Source organism: Ophidiomyces ophidiicola, assembly GCF_022830035.1.
Source record: "Ophidiomyces ophidiicola strain CBS 122913 chromosome Unknown scaffold_2, whole genome shotgun sequence".
Classification (NCBI taxonomy): domain Eukaryota; kingdom Fungi; phylum Ascomycota; class Eurotiomycetes; order Onygenales; family Onygenaceae; genus Ophidiomyces; species Ophidiomyces ophidiicola.
In genome coordinates this window covers 86,811-113,018 of record NW_026054642.1, presented here as the reverse complement: position 1 = coordinate 113,018, position 26,208 = coordinate 86,811, and the positions used below count along the sequence as shown (strand labels likewise).

Below are 26,208 nucleotides of genomic sequence, written 5' to 3'. Positions count from 1 at the left end.
TTACTCCTACTGGCACATTGATATCTGACGCACACTCCCGTTTTTACTGTTCCCTAGACATAACGAGCCCTGTTGTAATCCTAAGATCCCCTGTTGTTACAATGACTAGACTAGTCCTGTCCCGCAAATCCGACTTGGATCTTCCCCGGCGCTTCTACGATACCGAGCCATGTCGGCGCCAGTCGGAAGTACAAACGGGTGTGGTTTCGCCTGAAAGCTATACCAAGCCGTACTGCGACTTTATGACCGCGAACCCGACTATTTTCCATGCCGTTGCGGCTTTCAGCCGCCGTCTCGCCGATTGCGGATTCACGAAATTATCAGAGCGCGACGTCTGGACTTCGAAGTTGAAGCCAGGTGGCAAATACTACTGCACCCGCAATGATAGTGCGCTTATTGCGTTTAGTATTGGACATGATTATACTTCTGGAAATGGGGTTGGGGTGGTTGCTGGCCATATAGATGCAGTATGCGCTAAATTGAAACCTGTGTCCAAACTACCGACCAAAGCCGGCTTTGTGCAACTGGGTGTGGCACCCTATGCGGGTGGGCTGAGCTCTTCTTGGTGGGATCGAGACTTGGGAATTGGTGGCCGTGTTTTGGTTCGACACCCGAAATCTGGTATTGTTGAATCCAGGTTGGTCAAGCTAGATTGGCCCATTGCAAGGGTTCCGAGCCTTGCAGTGCACTTTGGAGCTGCATCGCAGGGCCCTTTTAATCCTGAAACACAAGCTGTCCCTATCATCGGACTGGACAACTCGGATGTTCTTGGAAAAGACTTGAACGATGTTGGTGGTGGCATTGAAAAAGGAACGTTTGCCGCTACTCAGCCTGAGAGATTGGTGCGAGCGATCTGTAAAGAGCTTGGAATTTCTGATTATAGCACAATCTTAAATTGGGAACTGGAGCTATTCGATACTCAGTCTGCCCAGGTTGGTGGCCTTGACAAGGAGTTCATTTTTGCTGGTCGGATCGACGACAAACTTTGTTGCTATAGTGCTCTAGAAGGTCTTCTAGCCTCGTCAGAAAAAAATTCCACAGGAATAGTCAAGATGGTTGGGATGTTTGATGACGAAGAGATTGGTAGTTTATTGCGACAGGGTGCTCGATCGAACTATATGAGCAGCGTTATTGAAAGAATTGTGGAGGCATTTTCCCCAAACTACGGCCCCAATATCCTTTCGCAGACGGTTGCAAACAGCTTTTTGGTGTCATCGGATGTTACACACGCCGTTAATCCGAATTTTCTCGGCCAGTATTTGGAGAATCACTCACCTCGTTTGAACATCGGGGTGACCATTGCTGCGGACCCTAACGGCCATATGACAACTGATAGCATTAGCACTGCTCTGCTTCAGAGGGTAGCGGATAAATGCGGCTCCACACTCCAGGTGTTTCAGATCAGGAATGATAGCCGGAGTGGAGGAACTATCGGCCCTATGACAAGCGCTCAGATTGGCATGAGAGCAATCGATTGCGGTATCGCTCAACTAAGCATGCATAGTATCCGGGCAACTACCGGAAGCCTGGACCCCGGGCTGGGCGTCAAGCTGTTTGCCGGTTTCTTTGATCACTTTGAGCAGGTTGATAAAGAGTTCCAACATATGTAAACGACATATTCCACCCTGGCCTGCTCTAGATTTCACATGATTATTTCGGATTTACGTGTTATGATGACTTGGGTTCGACGCCGTTTAGGATATCAATCTGTAGCTATTTATTGATAGACTTGCGAAAGTTTTACGATATGGAGTACAGGGCACTAGAATCTTAGTGTTGAATAGAGTACTCTGTACAAATCCTAGATGTTGCCTACCTCCTATCTCACATTATAGGCATTTCAATGTATTAGTGTTGATGTCTAGTCCGATTCGCGCTAAGGCGATAAGCTTAAACCACACAGACCACCCAAAAAGAATTTCTTATCGGGTAACTAGTAGCTACGGAGTAAGTGTTAGATGAGCCACCTGGCGACCACTGACAGCTGATAACTAGACAAAATCGCAAGTCATGGCCGAAACCACCGGAACCCCTGAAATGCCAAAGCCGATTCATACTATAGTCCTAGATGCCGGCCCTCTTATCAAGAACACTCCCCAAATATCTACTCTCCTAGCACAGTCCCATGCTCTCCTTACCACACCAGCCGTCGTGAACGAGATCCGCGATCCAGATGCTCGGCAGAGAATCGAGTCACTGTACCTGCCATTTCTCGAACAAAAATCGCCCAAGCCAGAGAGTTTGAAAATAGTATCCGACTTTGCTAGGAAGACAGGCGATAGAGAAGTTCTGAGTCGGACTGACTTGGAGATTTTGGCATTAGCATATGAAACTGAATGCGAGAGAAATGGAGGAGACTGGAGATTGAGGAAAGTACCCGGCCAACAGAAAATTAATGGTGCGCCGCCGCCGAAAGATCAAGCAGGCGCGGCAAAAGATGTGGGCGCTTCGCAAACAGAAGATAACCTGGCGACTAAAGACGTTTCGATAGACAATACTATACAAGGTGTAAAAGAGATAACTTTAGAGGAAAATAGCACAGCGCATCAGCAGGATGCTGGCAGCAATTGTGCTCTCGAAAACTTCTCGCCCGATGTCACCGTTCACCCAGAGGATGAATCTGATGCAGCAGAGGGCAATTCCGCCGGAGAGAATCCTCAAGAAGAAGCCTCTGATTCAGATGACGGCTGGATCACCCCATCTAATATTAAGAAACACCAAGCCCGCGATGCAGCGAAGGCGGACGCATCCGCGGAATCTAAAACCATGCAAGTGGCAACTATTACAACGGATTTCGCCATGCAGAATGTGCTCTTACAGATGAATCTAAATTTACTTTCGACAAATAATCTTGAGCGAATAAGATATTTAAAGTCGTACATACTTCGCTGTCATGGTTGCTTTTTCACTACGAGGGAAATGTCCAAGCAGTTTTGTCCTCGATGTGGGCAACCTACTCTCACTCGTGTTTCCTGCTCTACGTCAGCGAGTGGCGAATTCAAGCTACATTTGAAAAAGAATATGCAATGGAATAAACGTGGGAACAAATTTAGCATCCCAAAGCCTATTGCAGGAACGGCAAATGGAAAATGGATTGGTGAAGGAGGTGGGAAAGGAGGCTGGGGAACAGAGCTAATACTTGCCCCGGACCAGAAAGAATACGTGAGAGCCGTGGCAGAGGAAGGGAGAAGAGTTAGGAAAGGTCGAGATCTAATGGACGAGGACTATCTTCCTGGAATACTGACTGGAGAAAGAAATCGAGCTGGTGGAAGAATCAAAGTGGGTGGTGGTCGAAATGTGAACTCTAAAAGGCGAAGATGACCCGTTTTTTCAACCTTTAATGAAGTTCTGCAGCGGATGGTTTATTCATGATGCAAGTGAAATTGTGTAGTAAAATGGTTTGTGGTATTTTGGTCTTGAAATCAAAAAGCGAAGGAAAAATATGTTCGAGCTCTTTTCAGAAATAACCGTAGATGTCCCTCCAACCTTAACTCCATGCGCCATAAATGATTATTCAAGGGTTTCACATTTTTGGTTCTAGCACAGCGTCCGTTAGCTATTTTTCTGGGGTCGGGGCAGGTATATATTTTACCAGGCTGCTGGGTGAGGAGCAAGCTGTATCGCTTCTTCAGTGTGACACGTTGTCTATGGTGCAGGGCCGGTTAGCTAGCACTTTCTAAAAGAAATTTCCACTGAGAGCAAATTACCTCGAGTATTTATCGTCGGGTGAGAATCTGGCTGGGTGCGCAGACTTGGTGACTTGGCCGCCCAGTACCTTTTTCAACGTATACACACGCTTCCCCTGTTCATCGAGAGTGTACATTAAATGCATTCTAGAGAGTAGATATCAGATGTTAGCAACGACATTTTCTTGGAAGGCCATAAGATCGTGGCATAATTACTTGACAACGGGGGCAAATATTGTGATAACAAAGGAGTGTATTCCGTACTGAGAAGTAACTAATTGAATGTCGTTCACACATCTCCAAAATTTTTGGCGCGAGAGTCGGAGCGGCAGAACGTTTTCCCATCACACCAAACATTTTTCTCTTTTTTTTCTTGACAGCTCATTAACCTCATTTTCCACACTGCATAGATTATAGCTGAATGCTTCATGATAATATCTATTAACAACAGATCTATATTGCTTTACTGAAATTTCCACTTTGCTTGTTTATTTAGCATGTTTGCTAAATATTTTTCTGTGAGTCTTCCTTACCTTTATCCTTACTTGTATTTCTCAAAGTATGCACAATTCAAGTCCTCGCCCCTTGTTCCAGTGATGACACGATACTAGCCTAGGCAATGGCACTGATTTCTAGCTGTTGACCGATGCTGGATATTTGTAAGACTACAACGGTATCTGAGGAACAGAAAGCGATGGACATCTCTACCGATAACCTTGTTTTTCAAACTCAACAGTGCTCTCGATTGCTGACTGACATCTTATTCCAGGATCTGAATTTAGTGTGGCGGTTTATTGGCCTACTGCAAACTCTATAAGGACAAATATGGGGGACTCTACAGAGCGTCTTAGCATGAATCATGATGCTGCCGAACCTCGGGCCCTTCGCCAACGCCGGCCCAACTTCAAACATATCCATCGCTTCCCCCTTCCCCTCACTGCCCACCCCCTCCCCACCTTAATACCACATAACCCTTTGTCACTCATTAGCGTTGCACTTTCTTATCTTACCTATCTAATTTCCTCGCCACCCCGTGAATTGCATGTCGCATATTTTGACTCTTCCACTTCTTCTATTCATGTTACAGATCCAAAGGCCATTCGCGCCTTGTGGGAAATGGGATTTTTTGGTAAGGGAAGCCTGAGCAGGAGTGAACCAACTTGGCTTGAACGAGAAAAAAGGAGAAAGGGTTTACTTGGAATAAGCACCAGTGAGGAAGCCACGGGAAACAGGAGAACAGAACGGCGAGAACGGAAATTAAAAAGGGCGCGGAAAGAGAAAGAGGCCATTGCCGAGCAGCTCAGGACCGAAGCTGCGCAACTGACTGAAATTGCAGACCCTCACGCTCATAACAAGCCTGATGGCAAGGCTTATGAAAATATTGTTGCTATCGGTTCGGGATCAGCCTCGATACCAGACGCTATACCTGCTGGAGCTGAAAATTTAAAATCTGCGAGCAGCAAAAATGTACAGTTCTCATCAGTAGTAGATACTAGGAACTTCCAAAAAGAAACAGCTATGGATAGCTTTCCCAGCTTTCCAGACCCCAATTCCTTGCGAATCGAAGATGAAGAGCATCTTCAGCTATCCAATGAAGAAGCATTCTTTCTCGCATATGGCCTTGGCATCCTGCAAATCCACGACAACATGAATTCAACCATCTCCGTTCCTCAGCTCCTGCAGCTATTTCGTCGACATTCTTACATCCCCATGAGAGACGAACGGCTGCCTTTGGAGCCCGATGATCGTTTCATCATCTCATATGTTGCCTATCACCATTTTCGATCTCTGGGATGGATAGTGCGTTCTGGAGTCAAGTTTGGCGTAGACTTGCTCCTGTATAATCGTGGCCCTGTCTTCTCACATGCAGAGTTTGCCGTCGTGGTCCTTCCTGCATATGACCATCCATACTGGAGGGAAACACGAGAAAGGCTAGAAGTAGTGGGCCGCAAACTCTCACGCAGCTGGTGGTGGCTACATTGTGTGAATAGAGTGCAAGCTCAAGTCAAGAAGACCCTGATCCTATGCTACGTGGAAATACCACCTCCTTCATCACAATTACTACATGAAATGCTGGAAGATGCCGACGTCACCGCATTATTGAAATCGTATAATGTCCGTGAGATCTGTATCAAGCGCTGGGTTCCAAACAGAAGCCGTGATTAAAACTCTTTCCTCTCTATACTCGTGTCAAAACCTAAATATACACCCATCGGCAGGTGAATATGCACGTATCCACGTAGTTACAGTATATACAGTAACATGCGAAGGACTTTGTTCCCATTTATGCGTGTAGAACTAGCCAAATTTCCCTAGCACTTAGTATTAGCCACCATCTGCAAGCGATTGTCTTTGAGCCGAAACCTCACGTGTTTGAACATCTTGAATAGGAAATATTGGTTTTCCTGCACGTGAACTCGTGTGGCATTAGTCCATATTCGGCAATTTTGACGTGCTCTGTCGCGTCTCCAGGACCCACAATAAATTACGGCGTACTCAACGTGTAACTACCTCACGGGATTGTTTGAGCGTTGTGAAGTGTGCAAATGAAGATGAAGCCTTGACTGGCGTGCTCCGTGTGATGGATACACAAGACGACAGCCTTGATCTGTCATATCTAAAGCAAGCAGCCCTGGAATATGGTGATGTATGTATGCTGAAATGTCTTTGTGACTTTCATCGCAGCTAATTGTGGATTTGCGACCAGGAACCTCCATGGCCAATTGCAGCAGACAGCAATTCAGGTGCCCCTTCAAATAAAATGCGTAACCATGACACCCTACAACACAATGTTTTGGTTGCTGTGGGGATGCCTAGAACATCAGATATGTTGTATCGGGATGCCCTCCCTCAGTTTTCGTACCAACAGAATGGCAGCACCAGTGGAAGCCACCAATTCCATACCGAAACCTGGAAAATGCCTAAATTTCCTACTAGAGCAGCGGTTCCTCCAGAGAGTACCCCAGGAGATACTCAACCTCTTTCACAGTCTGCTTATGCAAACGTTTTGAAACAACAAACCCGAGAAGTCGAACTCCCTCCGCCCCGCCCCCGAGGCGAGCCAGATATTGATCCTGGGGTCACACAGAACACCGTTACTGAGGGGGATACAGGACATTTGGACTTACTGGTTGATTTGGATGATACTACACTTGCTATCGACGAAGATGACACCGTCTCCGGAAGCGGCGATGAAGCTTCGTCTCCTGTTACTTATCGGCCATTCCCTGAATCTCAGCGCTTCGCCCCTAAAACCCCACACAGTCAACATGTCATGACGTTGACAGATGCCACCGCCATCACCCCGGCGCTGTCACGTAATCCGTTTACACAGGGTACTAAGACACCTGGCTCAGTGATGGCGCTGAGTCAGTTATTCAATGCCACGCAAGATCCATCCTCTCCAGTGCCAAATTTACCTCGTCTTGAGTTGTCTTCGGATATGCCGTCCCCGCATCTTCCAATTCAAAGTCGACAAACTACCACCACTACACTGTTTTCACCACTTTTAGCCACGTCTTCAATCAACCCAAGGTTTGTCGAGCCGCAGACAAATTATGTGTCTATGCAAGAGTCTCAAGATGTGCGTAAAAATGCCGCTGGGCAGCAAAGCTCACCCTCTACATCAAACCACCCATCCGATGGGTTTTCTGATGATGATTTCATGTCGAACGAGCAACGTCGAATTCGCCAAAACGATACCGAAATCCATCTCAGAAAACAGCTTGAATATGCTACAATCTCAGAAAGGGGGTTTTCGCGAAAGCTCCCTCAAAAATCACACCCTCTTCCATTATCAACTACCCCTCTTGCTATCAACAAAACCAAACCTGCTTTAAGTGCTGATAATATGTCAGTTGTTATGAGATCATGCTTGGATGCACAACAAGAGAGTGAATTTGAAACAGATCAGGAGGATGAGAATGCTATATCTAAACCACTTAGCACGCATGTATCTCATGGTGATGTTGACGATGATAAGGAAAATGTGGATAACACCCACATACATGATCCCAATGCAACTACTCTCCCTTATGAGCGATCATCTCAAGCTCTTCCAGAGCTTAAAGCCGATTCATCAGAAAACCAAGCTATTCAATTCGCTACCCAAAAATCCCAACCATTGGTTTCCCCGACACTGTTAACTCTCGCAAGTGCAAGCGAGGATCCATTAAGTGAAAGAGTTCTTAACTCACAACCATCTATTGAGGATATAAATAGCCCTCTACACAAATCCGTCTCCATTTCCAATGGAACCCTTGGCTGCTTTTCACCGCCACAAAAGCCCATATGCCGGCCACTTGAGCTCCTTGACAGTCTTCGTCCTGAATTTAAGCCTGGACCAATAGCTCCTATCCATCCATCAGATCCGGGCTTACATACCATGCCCGACAATACAGCAAATGCTCTCCACTGCACTAACTCAGATTCCATGCGAAGAGGTTGTACGCAAATCCCAAAACAGCACTTTTCTAGTTCGAATGATCAAGTTCTGCGGCTCAATAATTTAAAGGATCCCCAATCACAGAATACACCCCAAGAACCAAATAGCGCTCGAATCGCAACCCCTATGGCATCTCTTGTCTTTGAGACACCTACAGCAAAATCCAGCAAAGTAAAAAACCCGCCGAATACTATACCAGAGACAAGCCCAAACGATCAACACATTCCGTGTTCAACCCCTTTTCAGAATCGTCCTAAATCGGAAGGCCACCGGTCTTCTCCTGAGAGCGAAAATTGTCTGCCCATAATGCCGCATTACTATTCCCAAAACGGTAGGCGAAGGAAGGGTGTAGATTGGCCTCAGAAGGATATTTCGCATCAATTTCTTTCCGTACTCTCTAGTCCAAGTGGTCGGCAGCGCAGAAGTATGACTGATATCGCTTCTGACAAATCACCCCAGAAAACGGCCCCTGATATTGTATTTGAGGATATCAATCCGATGACAGAAGATGATGAAAATTTCCAAGCGACAATCATGAATGCGGAAAATAAGGTGATGAAAAGAAGAAAAGCCAATAGCGGGCGAGGAGTTCCTGTTAGTTCTAGGATAGCTATACCTCGATTTTCGCGTCATATCGCTATCGAGCCAGCACCTTTTCCTACAAAACCACACTATCATTTTCCACCAGACAGTGCATTTCAGCTTCCGTTGAATACTTCTGGCCTCGATTCCACCACAAAGAGCATATGGGATGTTGCTATTTCACCAGAACGAAAAACCCCTGGTTCCGAACGCCATGCAAAACGTCAAACTGCTGTAAGGGGACCAGCCGTTGCTAAACCGTCAAATAAGAAGAAAGCATATTCAGTTGCTCATGCCGTTGTTATTCATCATAAGTCAAGCTCATCCCCGTGCTCAGCCGATAAATCTACGTCAGATTTTCCTACGGTGAACAGCTCGCCAATCGCTCAATGTGTGGCCCAGAACGAGAGTATCAAACACTATAGGCTCGATTTCCGTAATCAGGTGTTTGCCTTTTACAATGGACAACCACATGGATATTACCCAGCCACTTGTATCGGAGTGTCGAATGACATTGATCGCGAACGTTATCTTGTACTATTCGAAGACTCAGAAACGCCCGACAAATTGGAAGCCAGCAGTGTCAAAAAACTGGAATTGTTCGTTAATGATACTGTGAAAGTCTTTTCTCCGGGTATACCGAAAATACCATATCGAGTTGTAGGGCTGGTCGATAAGCTTGACACGGGCACACCTCAAGAATCGACTAGGCTCACTGATATATATGGTCATTCATCTGTGGTTTTAATTCCAAAGCAGGAACGCCGTTCAGGGAGCGAAGACACCATCACTGTTCCAATCTCTCATGTTTATTTAGACAAAAACTTATGGTCTCGGCTTGGCAAGCGGCCATATACGTTTAATGCCTCCCAGGAAGACAATCAAGCCCTCAGATCCGAAACTCCTATCAATGGTATGCTAGCTGCTATTGGCCCCACATTATTTCGTACTCCGAAAAAAGAGGTATTAGCTTCTGGAATCTTTAATGGCATGGCATTCGCAATTTCATACACTCATGATGGCAGGGAGCTAGCCCGCTTGGAACAGGTGATATTTACGAATGGAGGCCAGATATTGAAGGGGGGGTTTGATGAGCTTTTTGAATTGCCCTCTCATTCTACAGATAGAGAAACTGGGTATGCCTTGCGACTTACGCCCCGGGCTGAGCAATTTGGATTTGTTTGTCTGATCACAGACAATTATTCTCGACGTCCAAAATATATGCAGGCACTCGCCCTCAGTCTTCCTTGCCTCGCTGGCCGGTGGGTTGATCATTGTGTCAAAAAGGGGGAAATTGTCAACTGGCAACCTTACCTACTTGCTGCCGGTCCCTCAATGGTGCTTCAAGCCGCCGTGAAGTCAAGGGTTATACCGTATTATGCGGCTGCTACCGCCCGATTATCTCGCACCATATCGGAAAGACGCAAGCCTTTTGCTGGTCAGACCGTTTATTTGGTAATGAGTCGTGGGAATGTGACGGAACAGAAAAGAGCTTATTCTTTTTTCACGTATGCCTTGGGCCCTGATGCAATTCATCATGTGCAAGATATTCAAGCAGTCATTGATCAATTGAAGCGAAGCGGCGAAACTTCGCAAAACACCAAGCATGGTACGTCGGCAAGCCCTGTTTGGATATACATTGGGGATGGAGAAGCAGTAAATGCGTCGCGGAAGCTTTTAACGTCCTCGTTCAAGCCTCTTATTCCCAAAATTGGAAGCTTTCAGCGTCGCGGCCGTCCTCCAAAAAAACGAAGGATAAACTTGGCTATAGATGATGAAGAGGCTGTTCACGATATGGACGAATATCAAGTTAACGGAAAGAAAGTGAGAATTTTGGATAATGAGTATATATGTCAGGTTTTGATTTTTGGGGATTTATTTGATGGGTGGCCGGCTATACGACAGGAGGCTTCCTGATGGCACTTTTGTTATCTCCGATTCTTATGATAGATACCCACTAATACGGAGTAGTATGTAGAAGCAACAAAGCTATCCTTTCTGAGATAATTATCACCGAAAATATCTCTGGAGCCTTTCATCACGGCTAGAATAGTGCCCTCTAGTTTTCATCTTTAGAATCTTGCGGCCAATATGCCACTTATCAACAGCCAAATTCGCCAACTATTTACATACATATATCCATTATTTATCCTTTCATATATATATATACTTTAGAGAAAAAACCATGTTTCCCATGCCATGTTTCCTTTTGACGGCGTTTCCAAACGTCTACTCGATAAGTCTGTTCAACTGATATGGATTTGGAGACCAGAGGCAAAGGCCCTTTTCAGTTATTTTTAAAGGGCTTTCATTTCTTTTCACTTAACCGAAAATTCCACTTGCATCACAAATCTTGATATTTTTCAGCCGCCGTTCTATACACCCCAATATGACTTTCAGGATTTTTGTTGGTCAACAGAAGTAATAAATCTTAAAGATTAAATCGAAAAAAAAGAAAGGCGATTAAGATTAAAACGCCAACAAGAACAATAGGCTATTCATGGCAACAATCTTGTTTGCTTTCGCCAGTCAATCTCGTGGCTGACAGAGTTCGGCAAATAGACCAGCCCTCTCGGCGCAGATTTAAAACCGTGATGTTCCCTGAGGTTTGATAGAGACAACGGCTGCTTGATGGCATACACTGATACGATTTTGTATGCAAAGTCATAACCATCCCAGTCCTTGTGACGATTATTGAACTCCATGTTTCCGAGACCGTCTTCTTCGAGGGGTGCGTCGCCAGGATTACGCGTACGGGCGGGCAGAATCTCACAAACATGTGTGGTGCTCGAGTGCGGCGCTGTGCGGTAGAACCAGATGCGCCGAACAGACCGCTTGAGGCAGTATTTGCGGAACTCGTAAGTCTTTGTGCCATCAATGATCTGGGACATATATGGGTCTTGCATGGGAAGGATCACGTCAGTGTCGAGACGGGGAGCATTGTCGCGGGCCATGTCTCAATTAGGTGGTTACATATATCGGTGGGGGCCAGGGAAAGAAAGCTAAGAATCGAGGCGAGCTGGAAGAGTAGTCGGAATGGTCAAATTGGCGGGTTTCGTGTTTTTTCACGCGTATTTTCGCGAAGAGTCAACTCACCTGCCTGGATGATTTCTTGACGACCAACATCGCCGACGAACTCGAATTCGCCAGGCTGCTGGCGTGCAGCATGCATGAATACATGTTGTCAGGTCTCAAATCACACAGGCATGACATGATGTTCGCCTTTTTGCCTTGTTCTTTCTATCTCGCTACCGAACTATTCCTCTGCTTCCCCCCAGAAATATGCCGCATCCACGGCCACGAAGTCTCTCGGTGTGACGCACATGTTCTTCTACAAGGCTACCCTACACCGTCATAACTATTCTTCTTATGCATTGAGGCTCTGGCTAGACCGATTCGTCTGTTTCTCAAACATGAGTCTGGCAATTGCCTTCCCCTGCCCCCCTCCAAACCCTGTTGCTGCCTACCGTGCAGTGTTTATTTAAGAATGAGATGTCGAACGACTGCCCTGATGTCTTTGACCGAAGATTTTTCATATTTTCATGATCTCTTTGGATATCTCTTCTGAAAATCTCGATATTATATTCCACGTCTTTCTAGTCGTGTGCTTATTATTGTACCCGTAAAATATCCCAAGAATCGACTGACTATGGGTCCTCAAGCTTGCTCTGAACTTCAAACGAAGATTCCTATTGCGTATGACCTGACATCCCATCATGCGCTCGGCGGCGGCTCCTATGTATTCAAAAATGATTACCCTGCGTTTCTTAAGACCTTGGTTCCCAATCCTAACCGTCGAACCGAAATCAACATTGTGATCCAGCCAAATAACTCTCCTCATATTGGTACCCTTTGCAGTCTTTCGTTGGCTTTCGTGGTCGCACACCGCTTGAAAGACCTAGGCATGGATGTGCTCGTAACATGTGATTTATGGGATAGGGCAAAAGGATCACAGGAAAAAATCAACGGTATCGTGTATCAAAAGTGTCTTCAAGATACTGGGACTCTACAAAAGTACCTTCAGGACTACCAGGAAATTCTTAGATCTCTGTCTCGAAGATATGGAATATTATACAAGCTTCGCCTTGAGGAGGAGTTTCTTAAAAGCCCTGAAATACCCGAAGTTATTCAAGCTATCATAAAGGATCGGTCATCTCTTGCGAAGGTGCTTGCTCCATTGACTGGAAAGCTTGCCATCCGCTCCGCTTGCCCTACTTGCGGGCTTGTTGACAAATACGGAGCGGAAAACGTGTACGCGGACGATGGATTGAGTATCTCCTTCAATTGTCCACACCATGGCCGCTTTTCATGTAGTGCTGAAACCGAGTGCCACCGGCTCCAGTTCAACTGTCAGTTGTTCAACCTTGTTATGGGACGCGTTTACGAATGCGCTCCTTTCAACTATATTGAGATATGCGGCAGTGATTATGCTGGTTTCTGGCAGGAGCAACTCCTGTGGCGCTTTTTGTCGAAGCCAATCATAACTGTGTATACGCCACTGATTCATGACTGGTCGGGTTCCAAAGTATCCAAGTCGCTTTATCTCCAAAATGCTGCATATGACTACTTGCGTGCAGCTAGCCAAGACTATCTCCTGAGCTATAGGGTACTGCGGCAGCAAAATAAGGATCTTTCAATACTTTGGGAAGAGGTTGAACGCTGGGTAGATGAGCCATATCGATTATTTCGCGGCTATAGCCTTCATTATATCCATTTGCTGTTTGAAAAACATGAAATATCGCTTGGAGTTATACACAAGACGGCACAAGCCCCGGAGATCGAATGAGTTTCTCGTATTGTCAACTCCATTTGCGGTTCTCACGTTGTTACCTCCCAGATTTCTGCCTCATTCTGCTATTCTCTAACTAGCAAAGTTGTGATCAAACAAGCAGTCGCATAATATTTTCTTAAAAAAAAAAGGAATAAAGTACTTCTCAATTTCACAAACTAGGAATTCAATATCGGCATAAAATATTAAGAAAATAATAGCGAACCTGCGGCTTAGGGACCTAATGTATTTGTTAACAAACGCTATTTTTAACAGCTACAGAGCTGGATTCTTCTTGAGCTTGGAACTGGGAGGCGCATTAGAAACTCCTATTCTCACTTAAATAGTTAAATATAGTAGTCCTGTTTGTCTGGTCCGATGCTTCAATGGTAGACATAAGAGAAGATTGTTTCATGTATTCTGTATGGAGTACATAGCAAAAGAACTTAGCTAAAAGGAGGTCCCTTTTGCAGTTGACTGCATTCCATACCATCATTACACGGGAAGGTCGTATAACCGTGTCATTACTACAACAGAGGCCGAGTGCTTTGTCAGTTTATAACATTCTGTGTCGTAGAAAAAGCAACGCAAGAAATGCAAGTTCAATATGTAGGTCGAAAAAACAAAGATTTAAAAAAGTAGAATCACCATATGATACAGTACATAGTTAATACTCCGTACATAAGCCGCAGGAGCGCACCAAAAAGAATAAAGAATCCCGATAATTGCTCGCCACTCGAACTAACGGTTTATTTCTTGCCCTTGACCTTTTGCCGCTTCTTTAGCTTTTTCATCTGTGCCACTCGTTTTATCTTCTCTGTCTTCTTTCTCCAAGCTGTCCACCGGTCTTTTCTCCTCCACTCGCTTGCGGTAACGCCAGCTCTATCGGGGAGACGGCCAATTTCCCAGTTACCCTCGCGGTACTGATATCCGGGCCTGAGAGGGGGACTGGAGGTCTGCTCGGGCACAATGGCCAAGTCTTCGGTCTGCCGTGGGGCTGCAAACATGCCTAAGCGTCTCTTTGTAGGTGCATTTCTGGGTGATGGAAGTATATCGTCTCGCGCAAAAGTCACCCCAATATATTTTCTCGTTGCGTGTCTCTGTGGGTCACGGTAGTATTTGACGTATCCAGTTTGCAGCGCATAGATAGTATGATCCCTCCCAATGCCGCAATTCTCTCCGGGAAACCATTTCGTTCCTCGTTGACGAAAGATGATATTGCCTGGTACCACATACTGCTCGCCAGTCTTTTTTGCGCCAAGACGCTTGCCCGGGGAATTTTTGGAGTGGGCGTTCGCGGCACCTTGCGTGGCGTGTGAGGCATATCGGAATTGAGAGCCGAAAAGGGATGGGTGCTGAGGAGTCGGGAAGGGGGTTCGATTAAAGGATATTTGTTGCTGGAGGGAATGACTTGTGGGCTGTTTGCCGAGCACGCGGAACCTCGAGAGAGAGTGCTCTAGCGCCCGCATGGGTACCCATAACTGGGGCTTCAGCATATTGTCTGTGTATACTGATAGCTCTTGAAGCCATCCAAATCTGGACATCACGAATTTTCTGGAGTAGACTTGATTATATAATCTCAACGGTCACCAGATGGGTCCGTGCTTTAATCACGTGACTAGAATTCTAGGCGGGTCTGTTGGAGATTCTAAAGGTGGCCGGATGGACAGTTTGCATAGTTCAAGCTGGAGCTCAAAAAAGATGCTTTGGATAAGTGCCAACGCCCTCCTGGGGCTGTTCGTTCTCATCTCTACAGTACATGCCCAGTTCCAATTCTTCGAGCAGATGTTTGGGGGTAGTGGACAGCAACAGCAAGAATCGGAAGGCCAACAAAATGTTCCCAGCGACAGTGCTTGGTACCAAAAGACATACGACGGCGGTATGGCGTTATTCAAATATAACTTATTTTCGGATAAACATCGAAGCTAACAACGTTGCCTTAGCACAATGCTCGAATTACCTATGTCCTGGGACCTTAGCCTGTGTACACTTCCCACACCACTGCCCCTGCCCACACCCAAGTGTCGAGGAGAAATTCGAACTCGGTGACGGGAGCGCTATTTGTATTTCTCGAGGTGGATTTAAAGCTGGTGAGGCCGCACGAAAGGTCGAGCTGGCCCGAAAGGGATTGTTATGACCTCCCAGAATTGATCGAGAAGAGGAAATACATAAAACGTTGAATACTGCCATCTTTTGATTGGCATCGCATGAAAAATTCATTTGCGAGGCGTTTACGGACATATTGGACTCAAGGCAAACCGGTCTATTTTCTTTTTTCTTTTTTTTTTCAGTCTTGTATGTATGTACACCAGCCAATATGATATTGATTGCTTCATTCTTTGCATTGAAAGAATAAATATAACTATACTATTTCTGCAGAATGTAAAACTTCCTCATAAATTTCCTGCTCTGTACGTAGGCAGCTATTATGTATTTGGCATAATTCCATCGCCAGTTACTGATATATAATAGTCAAATCTCCGATTTGCCACAGTAATAGTGTTATTCACGGCTTACACCAGACCAATATTCAGCTTATGTACTACAGCATTCTTCAGTATTCCTCTCACCGTGATGCCACGATGTGGCCTCGGAGAATAGTGCTCTCCATCCCATTTTGGTCACTTCGCAGGTCAGTCAGGTCCTCTCGAGACTCGAGGCTATTGCGAAAGCAAACACCAAGAAGCCTTCCGCCACCAAGCAAAAGCTCAACATCACGGTCAAGAGCCTCTTTAGACAAAAACACTGAGTTTAGGACTCAGTCACGCAGATCACAGGCCGAAAATTTGTCGTCGACACCTCGTGACACGGCACCGCAACATAACACGCTTCTCGCACCTGTGCACATTCCAGAAGATCCGGGTGCTGTGCTTAAAGATGGGCATCCAGCTACGAAAATACTCGCGAACTCTGGCTTGGTTGTTCAACGACAGTTGGAAATGATGAATGTCTTGCTGTATGCTACTTACATCTCTTTCACTTGGTCTGGTACTGACCAAGATGAAGAGGATTTGAACAAGCAAATAAATATACAATTTTTGATGCCCAAGGGAATTTAGTTGGATATATGGCAGAACAAGATACGAGCTTAGGAAATACCCTTAGTCGTCAATTTCTTCATACCCACAGACCTTTTGTGACACATGTTCTTGATATCCATCAAAACGAAGTATTGAGGGTACAATTACATTCTTTTCCCGTTATATATAGTGACGATACAAGCTAATAAACATAGTTTCATCGTCCGTTTTCTTGGATTAACTCGCGTATTCGAGTATATGATCCATTAGAAGCAGCAAGCAACAAAATTTACAGGCCAACAGAGGGCCTTTCAGGGGGCGCTGCGAGGCTATCTTCCTTGGACCATTCGCAAATGCGTGTGGTTGGGGAGGCACATCAGGAATGGGCTCTACTGCGTCGGAAATACAATTTATTCCTTTTCCATGAAGTCCCAGTGCAGGAAACAAAACTTTCTTCCAAAGCTATCGTATTCCCATCCTCTGGTTTATCGCAAGCCCAGCAACCTCAAGTGTCCCTCCAATATGGCGGGCCATCACAGGCTCAGCGGGTGCATTTTGCGTATGTTGATGAGCCTATGCTGTCGTGGGACTTCGCCCTCAGGACTTCAAACGCGCAATTGATAGGCTCTGTAAACCGCAATTTTGCGGGATTTGCTCGAGAAATATTCACTGATACAGGAGTATATGCATTACGCATGGACTCTGCGGGTTTAGAAGACGACCAATCACGAGGAAACGCGTCCCTTTCGCCTGCTAAGCGAGCAGCGATGCCTCCAATGACCCTGGACCAGCGAGCAATAATGCTAGCTACAGCTGTCACGATCGATTTTGACTACTTTAGTCGGCATAGCGGGAGCCCTGGTATCCTTCCATATGGTGTGGTTGGTTTGGGCGGTGTGGGTACAGAAGGTATGGCAGGGGGGGCCGCAGCAGGGATGGCTGGTGCCGGAACTCTCGCAGGCTACGAAGCCATGCGGCGTGGTACGCAGGGAGAGCAAGAGCAGGGCCATGATCAAGCTCAAATATCACCAGAAGAGGAAAACGTGGGTAACGAAAGCCCATGGGATCGACAGGGACATAATTACTGGGAGGATTCCCCCGAGGGAGACCCTTTCAAAAATAATGAGTATAATGGGCAGTCTGATGTAAATGACGACAGTGGTGATTCCTGGTCAGACTTCTTCTAGCGCCGTATATTGACAAGAGTCTGCAAACAATGCAAACTGCGAAGTTTTGTTTATGTCATCAAACTATTTAGCTTCGGAGTTAGATTTCCGCCTTCCCCGCGCCATCAAGTTACCTTTACCGCAATAAACACCAAACTCCAATTGTTCAAGCAGATGATTTCAAGGGGTTGAGAAACACAATCAACATATCTAACTCCCATTACACATCTAAGCATCATCCTATATACTTCTTTAGTTCGACAGTTACTCCCCTACCTCACTCTTTTGATCCTCGCACTGCCAATAATGGCTTCTGGCGTTGCGCAGAAGCGCTTATTTCACGAATACAAACTCCTCTCTACCTCCCCACCGGATGGAATTACGGCTGGTCCTGTTTCAGAAGATGATATGTTTCTTTGGGAGGCCCTCATCCAAGGGCCTGAAGGCACCCCTTTCGAAGGGGGAATTTTCGCCGCCGAACTTAAATTTCCTAAGGATTATCCGCTGAGTCCACCATCCATGAAGTTCTTGGGCGGGGGAGTATGGCATCCGAATGGTTAGTGTTTCTATATAGTGTTAGTTGAATTCGTATTGATGTCGGTCTTCCCTTCAGTATACCCAAATGGTGCAGTTTGTATTTCAATTCTGCACCCACCTGGCGATGATCCAAACCACTACGAACATGCGTCTGAGCGCTGGAGTCCAATTCAAAGCGTGGAGAAGATTCTTATCAGTGTGATGAGTATGCTTGCCGAACCGAACGATGAGAGCCCTGCGAACGTTGAAGCCGCAAAGATGTGGAGAGAAAGAAGGAGTGATTATGAGAAAAAAGTCCGAGAAGAAGTTCGAAGGAGCCTTGGCTTATAGAGGATACGAAGACTTTTTGGGCTCTGATCCATACGAAATATACTTCTGAATGGGCCTATGCCTTGGTTGCCCTCAATGACCATACCATCGACATGATACCCGAACGTTTGACGTTGATTTGCATGTAGGGCGTTAAGCGTATTATTAATTAGACAGCTGTGAGATTTTATTGCTTTACTCAGTTCTATTATTTACCTTCAAAAAACCTTGCCCTTCAATTCCCGATCAAGCCACCTGCTTATACTCCCAGAATGATCGTACAGTATTTCAATCTCTGCCTTAGTGTTTAGGAATAACATTCTCTGTAACTCTAACCTCCATTCTGGCTCTTGCTCTTCCGACAATGCCGGGTTGTTTAAAAGCATTGTTTGCGATTTTTTTCTATCACGCAAGCTCAATGGGATAAAACAACAGTCAGGAGAGCCACTTATTTGCTCGACTGATATTTTCAGTCCAAGCCATTCCAGATATCGAATATTGAGCCTTGAATTTTCATGGGTTCTGGCCATTGATCCATATTTGTAGGTTGACATAATGGATATGCCATCCGGATCACCGTCCACCAGGATATGAATAGGAAAAGACGGCATACTAGGACTGACACTGTTATCAATATTTGAAGACATGATTTTGTTGAGTATTAATCTGGCAAAAGCCCTCGTAGACACGTCTGGATAACCTTTGCCCTATCCATAATACATACATGCCTTTAGATATTGTCAAGGGCTCATCTATGTATGCCGAATGACTTACTGTTATCAGAATTCCTTCGCCGGCAGAGGAGAAAATATGATAATTCAAGGTCACCAATCTATGAAACACTGCCTGCATGAATATTAGACTTTCGCAAGGCTCCCGATCGTTCTCAGCTGTCATCTTACCTCTTTCTCGACGACGAGTACCCATCGTATGCCTGACAAATCAAAACCAATAATATCATCAGTTCTTGGTATAAGGATGCCCTGACAACCATTAGGTCTCTGAAAACACGAGTAGTGTACTAAGACAACTTCATTATGTTCTCCAACATTCAACAAGCTCCCATTTGCGAATTTAATACCATAGCGGCCAGCAGTCAAGCCTTTTGCAGCTGCCGTCTATACTAGTTAATAAACAGTCAGTATATAGCAAAGGTAGAGAATTACCACATGCAACGCAGCCCGGTCCACTCCAATAGTGTATGCGATATCTTCAATATAGCGATCAACAATGCGTTGGGAGCCAAAATATTCAGGGTCGAGATAGTAAATATCTCTTTTAGAAGCCACGAACTTTTGTTGTATTGCTTCTGAGACACATCCTAGAATTCGCATAATAATACCTAAAGCCCGATTCAAAGTCAAAAGAGAACCAAAGAGGAGTTGAAATTGCACCACAATGAGCCGATATCAAACCCTACCGAATCTCCATGCATCTCGGGCCGTTTTTCCAGGCCATGAATATGTAACAACGGTGTCTTGAACATGCTCATCGGCTTGTAGAGCCCTAGTTCCTGGCTCTAGTACGCAATGAGAGTAAGTAGGTCGGCGCTTCAACGTTACTGATGGGAGGCCATCAGGCGAGGATAGGGCATTGATAATATTATCAAGCATAGAATTGACGAAGAATTTCACGGTTTCTTCCCGAGAGGCGCCGCTGTCTCCGCAACCACTGCTGTCCTCGCAATTCGTTGCCATTGGGTTGTTGTTTGTAAAAAGGGGAATATCTGAAGTGGGGGCGATGAGTCTCTGAGCGAAGAAAGAAAACCCCTCCCCGGCTCAAGTGAGGCTGCACGTGGGATATTGGAGCGAGCAGCACAGACATACATCGGAACATCTCATGTGCAAATTTCCAGAGAGGGGAGATGCGGTGTTTATTCGTAGGCATGTATAGAATTGAGTGTGTCTAGGTTAGTTGCTAGGGTGTGTGTGACTTCTGTAAAGCGGAATGCAACGAGAAAAGAAAGTAAGAAAACGCAGGGATTTTTAGAGCCAAATCCTATTCATCATCTGATATACGCATAAAACAGAAAGAAATAGTCAGTCTACGGTGCATAAATTCGATGTTGTGTATTACAAGGTAGATTGACCATGCCGCTGCAATTTAAAGCATTCAAGACCATCGAATCCTGTTGGAAAATATCAGTCGAAATTGGTCGAAGAAAGTACACATTCTGATATTGGCTTGCCTCCAAAAAAAGGGAAACTTTTATCCGGTTTGGTCGCCCAAAGAATCGAATGTCTTTACATCTGAGCCCCATAGTCTATATCTTATAAGATATTCGTCTCAGACGAGATGGTCACTGAATCCTCACCAAACTCTGGAAGTCACAGGCTGAGAACATCAGCGCTTCTATCAAAACCCTTCACCTCAAACTCTAGAGTTCCATAATATAATCAGATTTTTATGGTTTCACCCAACATTCGTGTATGCTCCAAACCTAACTCGCCGAGCACGCTGTTCTTCGGGTAGTTGGTTACCCATCTTAGAAACCTGGCCGAGAATAACAACCAAGGAACATAGCCCATTTATTTCCACTGTTAAACAAGCTTCACCACATATCCCAATCACTATCCGCGTCACGCGCCCTTTAATGGCCTTCAACCTAAGAAAGCCTCGAAGCCGCGGGGTCCCATCTGAGCCAAAGGAATTGTTTGGCCTTTGGCAGTGTATGTTCCTGTTCAGTGTTACTCCAAGTCATATAAATGGTAACCCCATATACTAACCAATATTGTAAAGCTATACAAATATCTCATTGTGCAATTTGCAGTCACGGAACAGGTACATCATCTGCTCCAAGGCGTTTGTAATGGTAAAAGCATAGACACTGCATGCGCTGGCCCAGGTCCAAATAGTTAGTCCTCCACCTATCCGAGATATAAACCTCAACTACAGCTGTGGAGGATATCCGAGAATGGTAATATCAATTGAGTATACGGAGTACAGAGATTTCATACCCGTGATCCTACCAAGCCATGTAGCCGCTGAAGGCGGGTGAATGTCTTGAATAGGCTAGAGGCTTGGCAGCATGAATTAGACCGTTTTAAGTTCACGGCGGCTTTGCGGCTACCAGCCAATGATAGTTTAGGTGGCTGAACTAACAGGTAGTGGTGTTTATTCTCAGACACGCAAGTAATAAGTAGCGATTCCTAAAGCCTGTCGCAGAATGTCAAAGCGTGGTGCTAAACCGACGAAGGATGCTAGTATTACTGAAGATAAAACTGATTATTCAAGATGGCGACTTTTGGATGACCATGGCAGACAAACCTGGCATTATCTGAAAACACAGAAAGACTTGAAGGAATGGCCGCAAACAACTGCGGACAAATACCATCTTGGTCTTCCAACGGTTGGTATTGTTTTGTAGCGCGTTTATTTTGCCTGCTAATTCGATTTAGGGGCTACCCGAACTTCCTCACGCGAAAACTCCATTGGAAGCAGCTGATAATGGATTGTCCTTCTTGTCGCATCTCCAGCTTCCGCCTGGAAATTGGGCTTGCGAGTATGGAGGGCCAATGTTTCTACTTCCTGGGCTGGTTATTACATGGTATGTAACGAAAACACCGGTTCCCCGAGAAATTGCAATCGAAATACAACGATATCTATTCGCGCGTCAACACGCTGGGGACGGGGGCTGGGGCCTTCACATTGAAGGTGATAGTTCGGTATTTGGCACTGCAATGAATTACACAACCCTGCGACTCTTGGGTGTCGATGCAGAAGATTCCCGGATGGTTAAAGCTCGCATGCTACTCCATAACCTCGGCGGTGCTGTATACGGCCCTCACTGGGCGAAGTTCTGGCTGAGTGTTTTGGGGGTTATGGATTGGAAATGCGTGAATCCAGTACCTGCAGAACTATGGTAAGTTATGCTCCAATCCATTAGATAGTTCTCACATAACCATGTAATAGGTTATTGCCCGATTGGGTTCCCTTTGCACCCTGGCGCTGGTGGGTCCATATGCGACAAGTCTTTCTTCCAATGACCTATATATACTCCAAGCAATTCGCTCATCCGCCTGACGAGCTTACAACTCAACTTCGCAAAGAACTATACACGCAGCCGTACGAGTTAGTTGACTTTTCTCTACACAGAAATTCGATTGCAAAGCAGGATAACTATTACCCAAAATCATGGCTACTGAAAGTCATGTTTTGGTTTATGGCAAATGTGTGGATAGCATATCTTCGATGGCCATTTCTCGTCAAAAGAGCAGAGGACCGGGTGTGGTATTTGATTGAAAAAGAAGATAAAAATACGGATTATGCTTGCCTAGGACCCGTTAATGCCCCTATGAACACGCTGTGCTGTTATATCCATGATGGCCCCAACAGCCACTCCGTTAGTCGTCATCTAGATCACCTCCACGATTTCCTGTGGATGAAGAGCGAAGGCATGCTCATGAACGGAACGAATGGCGTCCAATTATGGGATACAGCTTTTGTCATACAGGCAGTAGTAGTTGCCGGATTTGCCAAAGATCCAAAGTGGCGTCCCATGCTTCTAAAAGCTCTTGAGTTTTTAGAAGACCAGCAGATTCTTGAGGACCATCCAGATTATAAAAGTTGCTATCGTTTTAGGTCAAAAGGGGCATGGCCTTTTAGCACAAAGGCCCAAGGCTACACGGTTAGCGATTGCACTGCGGAAGGCCTTCGATCAGCTCTTCAGTTACAAAATCAATATGGCTACCCAACCTTGATATCTGAAAGGCGTTTGAAAGACGCAGTTGATACATTATTAGAGATGCAGAATCCCTCTGGTGGGTTTCCGGACTACGAACCAAAAAGGGCATCTGCGTATATCGAATGCCTTAATGCCGCTGAAGTATTTGGGGGGATTATGATTGGATATGATTACCCTGAATGCACAACCGCGTCAGTCACTGCATTGTCATACTTTAGTCGATTCTATCCGGATTATCGAACGGCAGACATCAAAAGAGTGCGGGACAAAGCCGTCGATTACATCCGCCGAGTCCAACGGCCGGATGGAAGCTGGTACGGTAGCTGGGGTGTTTGTTTTACATATGCTGCTATGTTTGCCTTGGAAAGTCTCGCAATGGTTGGCGAGACATACGAGACGAGCGAAAGAGTGCGCCGCGGCTGCAAGTATCTTCTTGACAAACAGATGGCGGATGGCGGCTGGGGCGAGTCGTATCTAAGTTCGGAGTTAAAAACATACACTCATAGCCCAACGTCTCAGGTTGTCCAGACCTCTTGGGCATGCCTTGCTTTAATGGAAGCCGGGTACCCAGAAAAGGCCCCGCTTCAGAAGGCGATGAAAGTGATCATGTTGAAACAACAATCAAATGGAGAATGGTTACAGGAAGGTATTGAAGGCGTGTTTAATCAATCGTGGTAAGTCTTCTTGATCACTGTATGCATTTCAAGATCTAACAATTGGCCCAGTATGATCTCATACCCAAACTACAAGCTATATTGGCCTGTTAGAGCCCTTGGGCTCTATGCAAATAAATTCGGAAATGATGAAATTCTGTGAATATTATTTCTTTGTCTAGGGGCCTTTTATTTTCTTATTTTTAATATCCTAGGGCTTTCTTTCCCTAATCTTCTGTTCCATGGTATTAAAGAACTCGAAGAATAATGATAATTCTATGCACATCCTTTCACTCACACCCAGATATTAAATTGCCTATACTCCTTAGTTTCCAATAACCATGAGAAAAATCATAGATTAGTTAGCTGTCGTAACTTTTCCAACTAACACGGACAGTCCCCTTCTAATCAAGTCACGTGCATCTAACTGGTTCTTAATTAAGCCTCTAGCTGCACTAGCCAGAGTTCAAAACAGCTTTGGCTGCAGAGAACAAAGCAGCTTGTAAATACATTCCCCTTCCCAAAGGTGACACCCCATAAGGTATGTTAATACTGACATTCGGATTTGACTATATGCATTTACAAATCAACTGACCTATGCTGTGATCAAAGTGCATCATTCTAATCCGCAAGCTTCTCGCCCCTCTGCGGGGTTGGAGTCTACCAATACGCAATCATGGACTACGCTGCGCAAGGTGCAAAAGCTATATCAGCCTCAAACTTCCCCCTGGCTATCCAGAACTTCACACAAGCTCTAACTGTTAATCCTCATGCCACCGATTACTACATTAAACGATCCACTGCATATTTACGCCTAAAACCAGCCGATGGCGGTCCTGACTTTAAAGCGGCTCTTCGTGATTCAGAAATGGCTGTGGCTCTGGGTATACGACGCGCAAGACGTGAGTTAATTCTCGCGGGCCAGCTGAGACGGGCTATCGTGCTCTATCAAATGAATCAGTTTGGTGATGCCGATTTCCTGTTTAGATTCTTGAGGGGCAAAATCGGCCATACTAAACCGAAGTCGCTCACCGATGACGCAATGTCTGCCATGAATCCAGCGGATAAGTCTACAGCAGCTCGCGAAGCTAGTAACAGGGGGCAGGAGCTAACAATTTGGGAAATTAAAGTCGCCTCTCAGCTTCAAAAGCTAGAACCTGGGGATGAGAAAGCTAAGGTTACCGTGGAAGAAATTCCATCGATCACTATTCCGGATCCTACCGAGCTGAAGAAGCTATACCAAGCCCAGCTGAAAGATATGAAGGCTGGCATTGAGTCGTCATCAGTGCAAGCGAGAAAAAATGAGGTCAATACTTCTAATATCTTAAGAGACTCGTTTAAAACCTCTACTGGAGGATCGGATGCGGTGGGTGCTCAAACCAATTCAACGTCCGTAGAAATCCCTTCTGCCCCTCAAGATCCTGCCAGTAAAAAGTATAGGCACGAATGGTATCAAAATCACGACACCGTGGTTGTTACTCTTTATGCCAAGGGGGTTCCCAAGGATAAAGCTGAAATCGAAATTCAGGAGCGCTCTGTAAGATTCCCCTCCGTTACCCATCTTCCGAATTCGCACTGATTTTTCAATAGCTATCTATAACTTTTCCGACAGGTCTCAGTTCTGATTCTACTTTCAGTCTGGATCCATTATTCGCTGCGGTGGATGTTGAGGAATCAAAATCGTCAGTGATGTCCACTAAAATTGAAATCATTCTTCGCAAAAGACAACCCGGGCAAAAATGGGCATCTCTGGAATCATCGCCAATCTCTTCCGGTGAAACTATCACTTACCCGGTCCCATCGACTTCATCAGCTTTCGCTGTGGGAAAAGCGCCCGCATATCCCACTTCTGCTCGGGGCGGCGCCAAGGACTGGGACAAAGTTGCAGCTGAGCTTAGTGCCAAGAAAGCTAGTAATACTAGCGATAAGAATAAGGACGCCGATGCAGATTCTGATCTAGAGGAGTATAATGCAGGCGATCCTGTTGATGCTTTCTTCAAAAAGCTCTATGCAAATTCCGATGACGACACCAGGCGTGCAATGATGAAAAGCTATTATGAAAGCAAAGGGACCGCATTGAGCACCAATTGGAGCGAAGTAGGTAAAGGACCAGTTCAAGAACACCCGCCTGGTGATTAAACCAAAACGTTACTGTTGTGATTTATCAATGCATATTCTAGCTGGCATCCGTGACACTGCACTGCTCAAAATTTTCATTGTACACAGAAGCTCCTTAGTAAAAAGCCTCTAAATAATACTACTTTTGAATTCAGGCGGTAGACTTTAGTCGTTGATGCATGCTAGTCTCAAATAATTTATGTGTAGATGGTTTGTTTGTCGCAGATTCCTCTCATCCCAT

The 26,208-nt window shown here is 45.4% G+C and overlaps 12 protein-coding genes across 12 annotated transcripts; 9 read left to right on the top strand and 3 right to left on the bottom strand.

Annotated features, from left to right (window-relative positions):
• Positions 1 to 101: 101 nt before the first annotated feature.
• On the top strand, positions 102 to 1,610 carry LAP4 (vacuolar aminopeptidase 1; the record flags this gene model as incomplete). The annotated part of the gene is made up of 1 exon (XM_049249755.1): positions 102 to 1,610. The coding sequence occupies one exon, from the start codon at positions 102 to 104 to the stop codon at positions 1,608 to 1,610; it is 1,509 nt and encodes a 502-aa protein (XP_049110915.1).
• A 400-nt stretch (positions 1,611 to 2,010) lies between these two features.
• nob1 (20S-pre-rRNA D-site endonuclease nob1) lies at positions 2,011 to 3,321 on the top strand (the record flags this gene model as incomplete). Its single annotated transcript, XM_049249754.1, has 1 exon — positions 2,011 to 3,321. The coding sequence occupies one exon, from the start codon at positions 2,011 to 2,013 to the stop codon at positions 3,319 to 3,321; it is 1,311 nt and encodes a 436-aa protein (XP_049110914.1).
• Positions 3,322 to 4,511: 1,190 nt separating this feature from the next.
• Positions 4,512 to 5,852, top strand: SEN2 (tRNA splicing endonuclease subunit sen2; the record flags this gene model as incomplete). The annotated part of the gene is made up of 1 exon (XM_049249753.1): positions 4,512 to 5,852. The coding sequence occupies one exon, from the start codon at positions 4,512 to 4,514 to the stop codon at positions 5,850 to 5,852; it is 1,341 nt and encodes a 446-aa protein (XP_049110913.1).
• Positions 5,853 to 6,447: 595 nt separating this feature from the next.
• On the top strand, positions 6,448 to 10,629 carry RAD9 (radiation sensitive protein rad9; the record flags this gene model as incomplete). Its single annotated transcript, XM_049249752.1, has 1 exon — positions 6,448 to 10,629. One exon carries the CDS (start codon positions 6,448 to 6,450, stop codon positions 10,627 to 10,629), a length of 4,182 nt encoding a protein of 1,393 aa, XP_049110912.1.
• A 581-nt stretch (positions 10,630 to 11,210) lies between these two features.
• On the bottom strand, positions 11,211 to 11,666 carry LOZ57_000652 (uncharacterized protein; the record flags this gene model as incomplete). The annotated part of the gene is made up of 1 exon (XM_049249751.1): positions 11,211 to 11,666. The coding sequence occupies one exon, from the start codon at positions 11,664 to 11,666 to the stop codon at positions 11,211 to 11,213; it is 456 nt and encodes a 151-aa protein (XP_049110911.1).
• Positions 11,667 to 12,361: 695 nt separating this feature from the next.
• LOZ57_000651 (uncharacterized protein) lies at positions 12,362 to 13,498 on the top strand (the record flags this gene model as incomplete). Its single annotated transcript, XM_049249750.1, has 1 exon — positions 12,362 to 13,498. The coding sequence occupies one exon, from the start codon at positions 12,362 to 12,364 to the stop codon at positions 13,496 to 13,498; it is 1,137 nt and encodes a 378-aa protein (XP_049110910.1).
• A 731-nt stretch (positions 13,499 to 14,229) lies between these two features.
• Positions 14,230 to 14,976, bottom strand: LOZ57_000650 (uncharacterized protein; the record flags this gene model as incomplete). The annotated part of the gene is made up of 1 exon (XM_049249749.1): positions 14,230 to 14,976. The coding sequence occupies one exon, from the start codon at positions 14,974 to 14,976 to the stop codon at positions 14,230 to 14,232; it is 747 nt and encodes a 248-aa protein (XP_049110909.1).
• A 1,086-nt stretch (positions 14,977 to 16,062) lies between these two features.
• LOZ57_000649 (uncharacterized protein) lies at positions 16,063 to 17,687 on the top strand (the record flags this gene model as incomplete). The annotated part of the gene is made up of 3 exons (XM_049249748.1): positions 16,063 to 16,436; positions 16,487 to 16,658; positions 16,716 to 17,687. 3 exons carry the CDS (start codon positions 16,063 to 16,065, stop codon positions 17,685 to 17,687), a joined length of 1,518 nt encoding a protein of 505 aa, XP_049110908.1.
• A 285-nt stretch (positions 17,688 to 17,972) lies between these two features.
• On the top strand, positions 17,973 to 18,533 carry ubc7 (ubiquitin conjugating enzyme Ubc7/UbcP3; the record flags this gene model as incomplete). Its single annotated transcript, XM_049249747.1, has 2 exons — positions 17,973 to 18,222; positions 18,280 to 18,533. The coding sequence occupies 2 exons, from the start codon at positions 17,973 to 17,975 to the stop codon at positions 18,531 to 18,533; spliced, it is 504 nt and encodes a 167-aa protein (XP_049110907.1).
• Positions 18,534 to 18,730: 197 nt separating this feature from the next.
• Positions 18,731 to 20,209, bottom strand: SPO11 (endodeoxyribonuclease; the record flags this gene model as incomplete). Its single annotated transcript, XM_049249746.1, has 5 exons — positions 18,731 to 19,219; positions 19,287 to 19,358; positions 19,415 to 19,630; positions 19,679 to 19,854; positions 19,933 to 20,209. The coding sequence occupies 5 exons, from the start codon at positions 20,207 to 20,209 to the stop codon at positions 18,731 to 18,733; spliced, it is 1,230 nt and encodes a 409-aa protein (XP_049110906.1).
• Positions 20,210 to 21,678: 1,469 nt separating this feature from the next.
• Positions 21,679 to 24,012, top strand: LOZ57_000646 (uncharacterized protein; the record flags this gene model as incomplete). Its single annotated transcript, XM_049249745.1, has 4 exons — positions 21,679 to 21,861; positions 21,911 to 22,374; positions 22,425 to 23,870; positions 23,922 to 24,012. The coding sequence occupies 4 exons, from the start codon at positions 21,679 to 21,681 to the stop codon at positions 24,010 to 24,012; spliced, it is 2,184 nt and encodes a 727-aa protein (XP_049110905.1).
• A 513-nt stretch (positions 24,013 to 24,525) lies between these two features.
• On the top strand, positions 24,526 to 25,988 carry SGT1 (Cochaperone protein; the record flags this gene model as incomplete). Its single annotated transcript, XM_049249744.1, has 2 exons — positions 24,526 to 25,386; positions 25,440 to 25,988. 2 exons carry the CDS (start codon positions 24,526 to 24,528, stop codon positions 25,986 to 25,988), a joined length of 1,410 nt encoding a protein of 469 aa, XP_049110904.1.
• Positions 25,989 to 26,208: the final 220 nt, after the last annotated feature.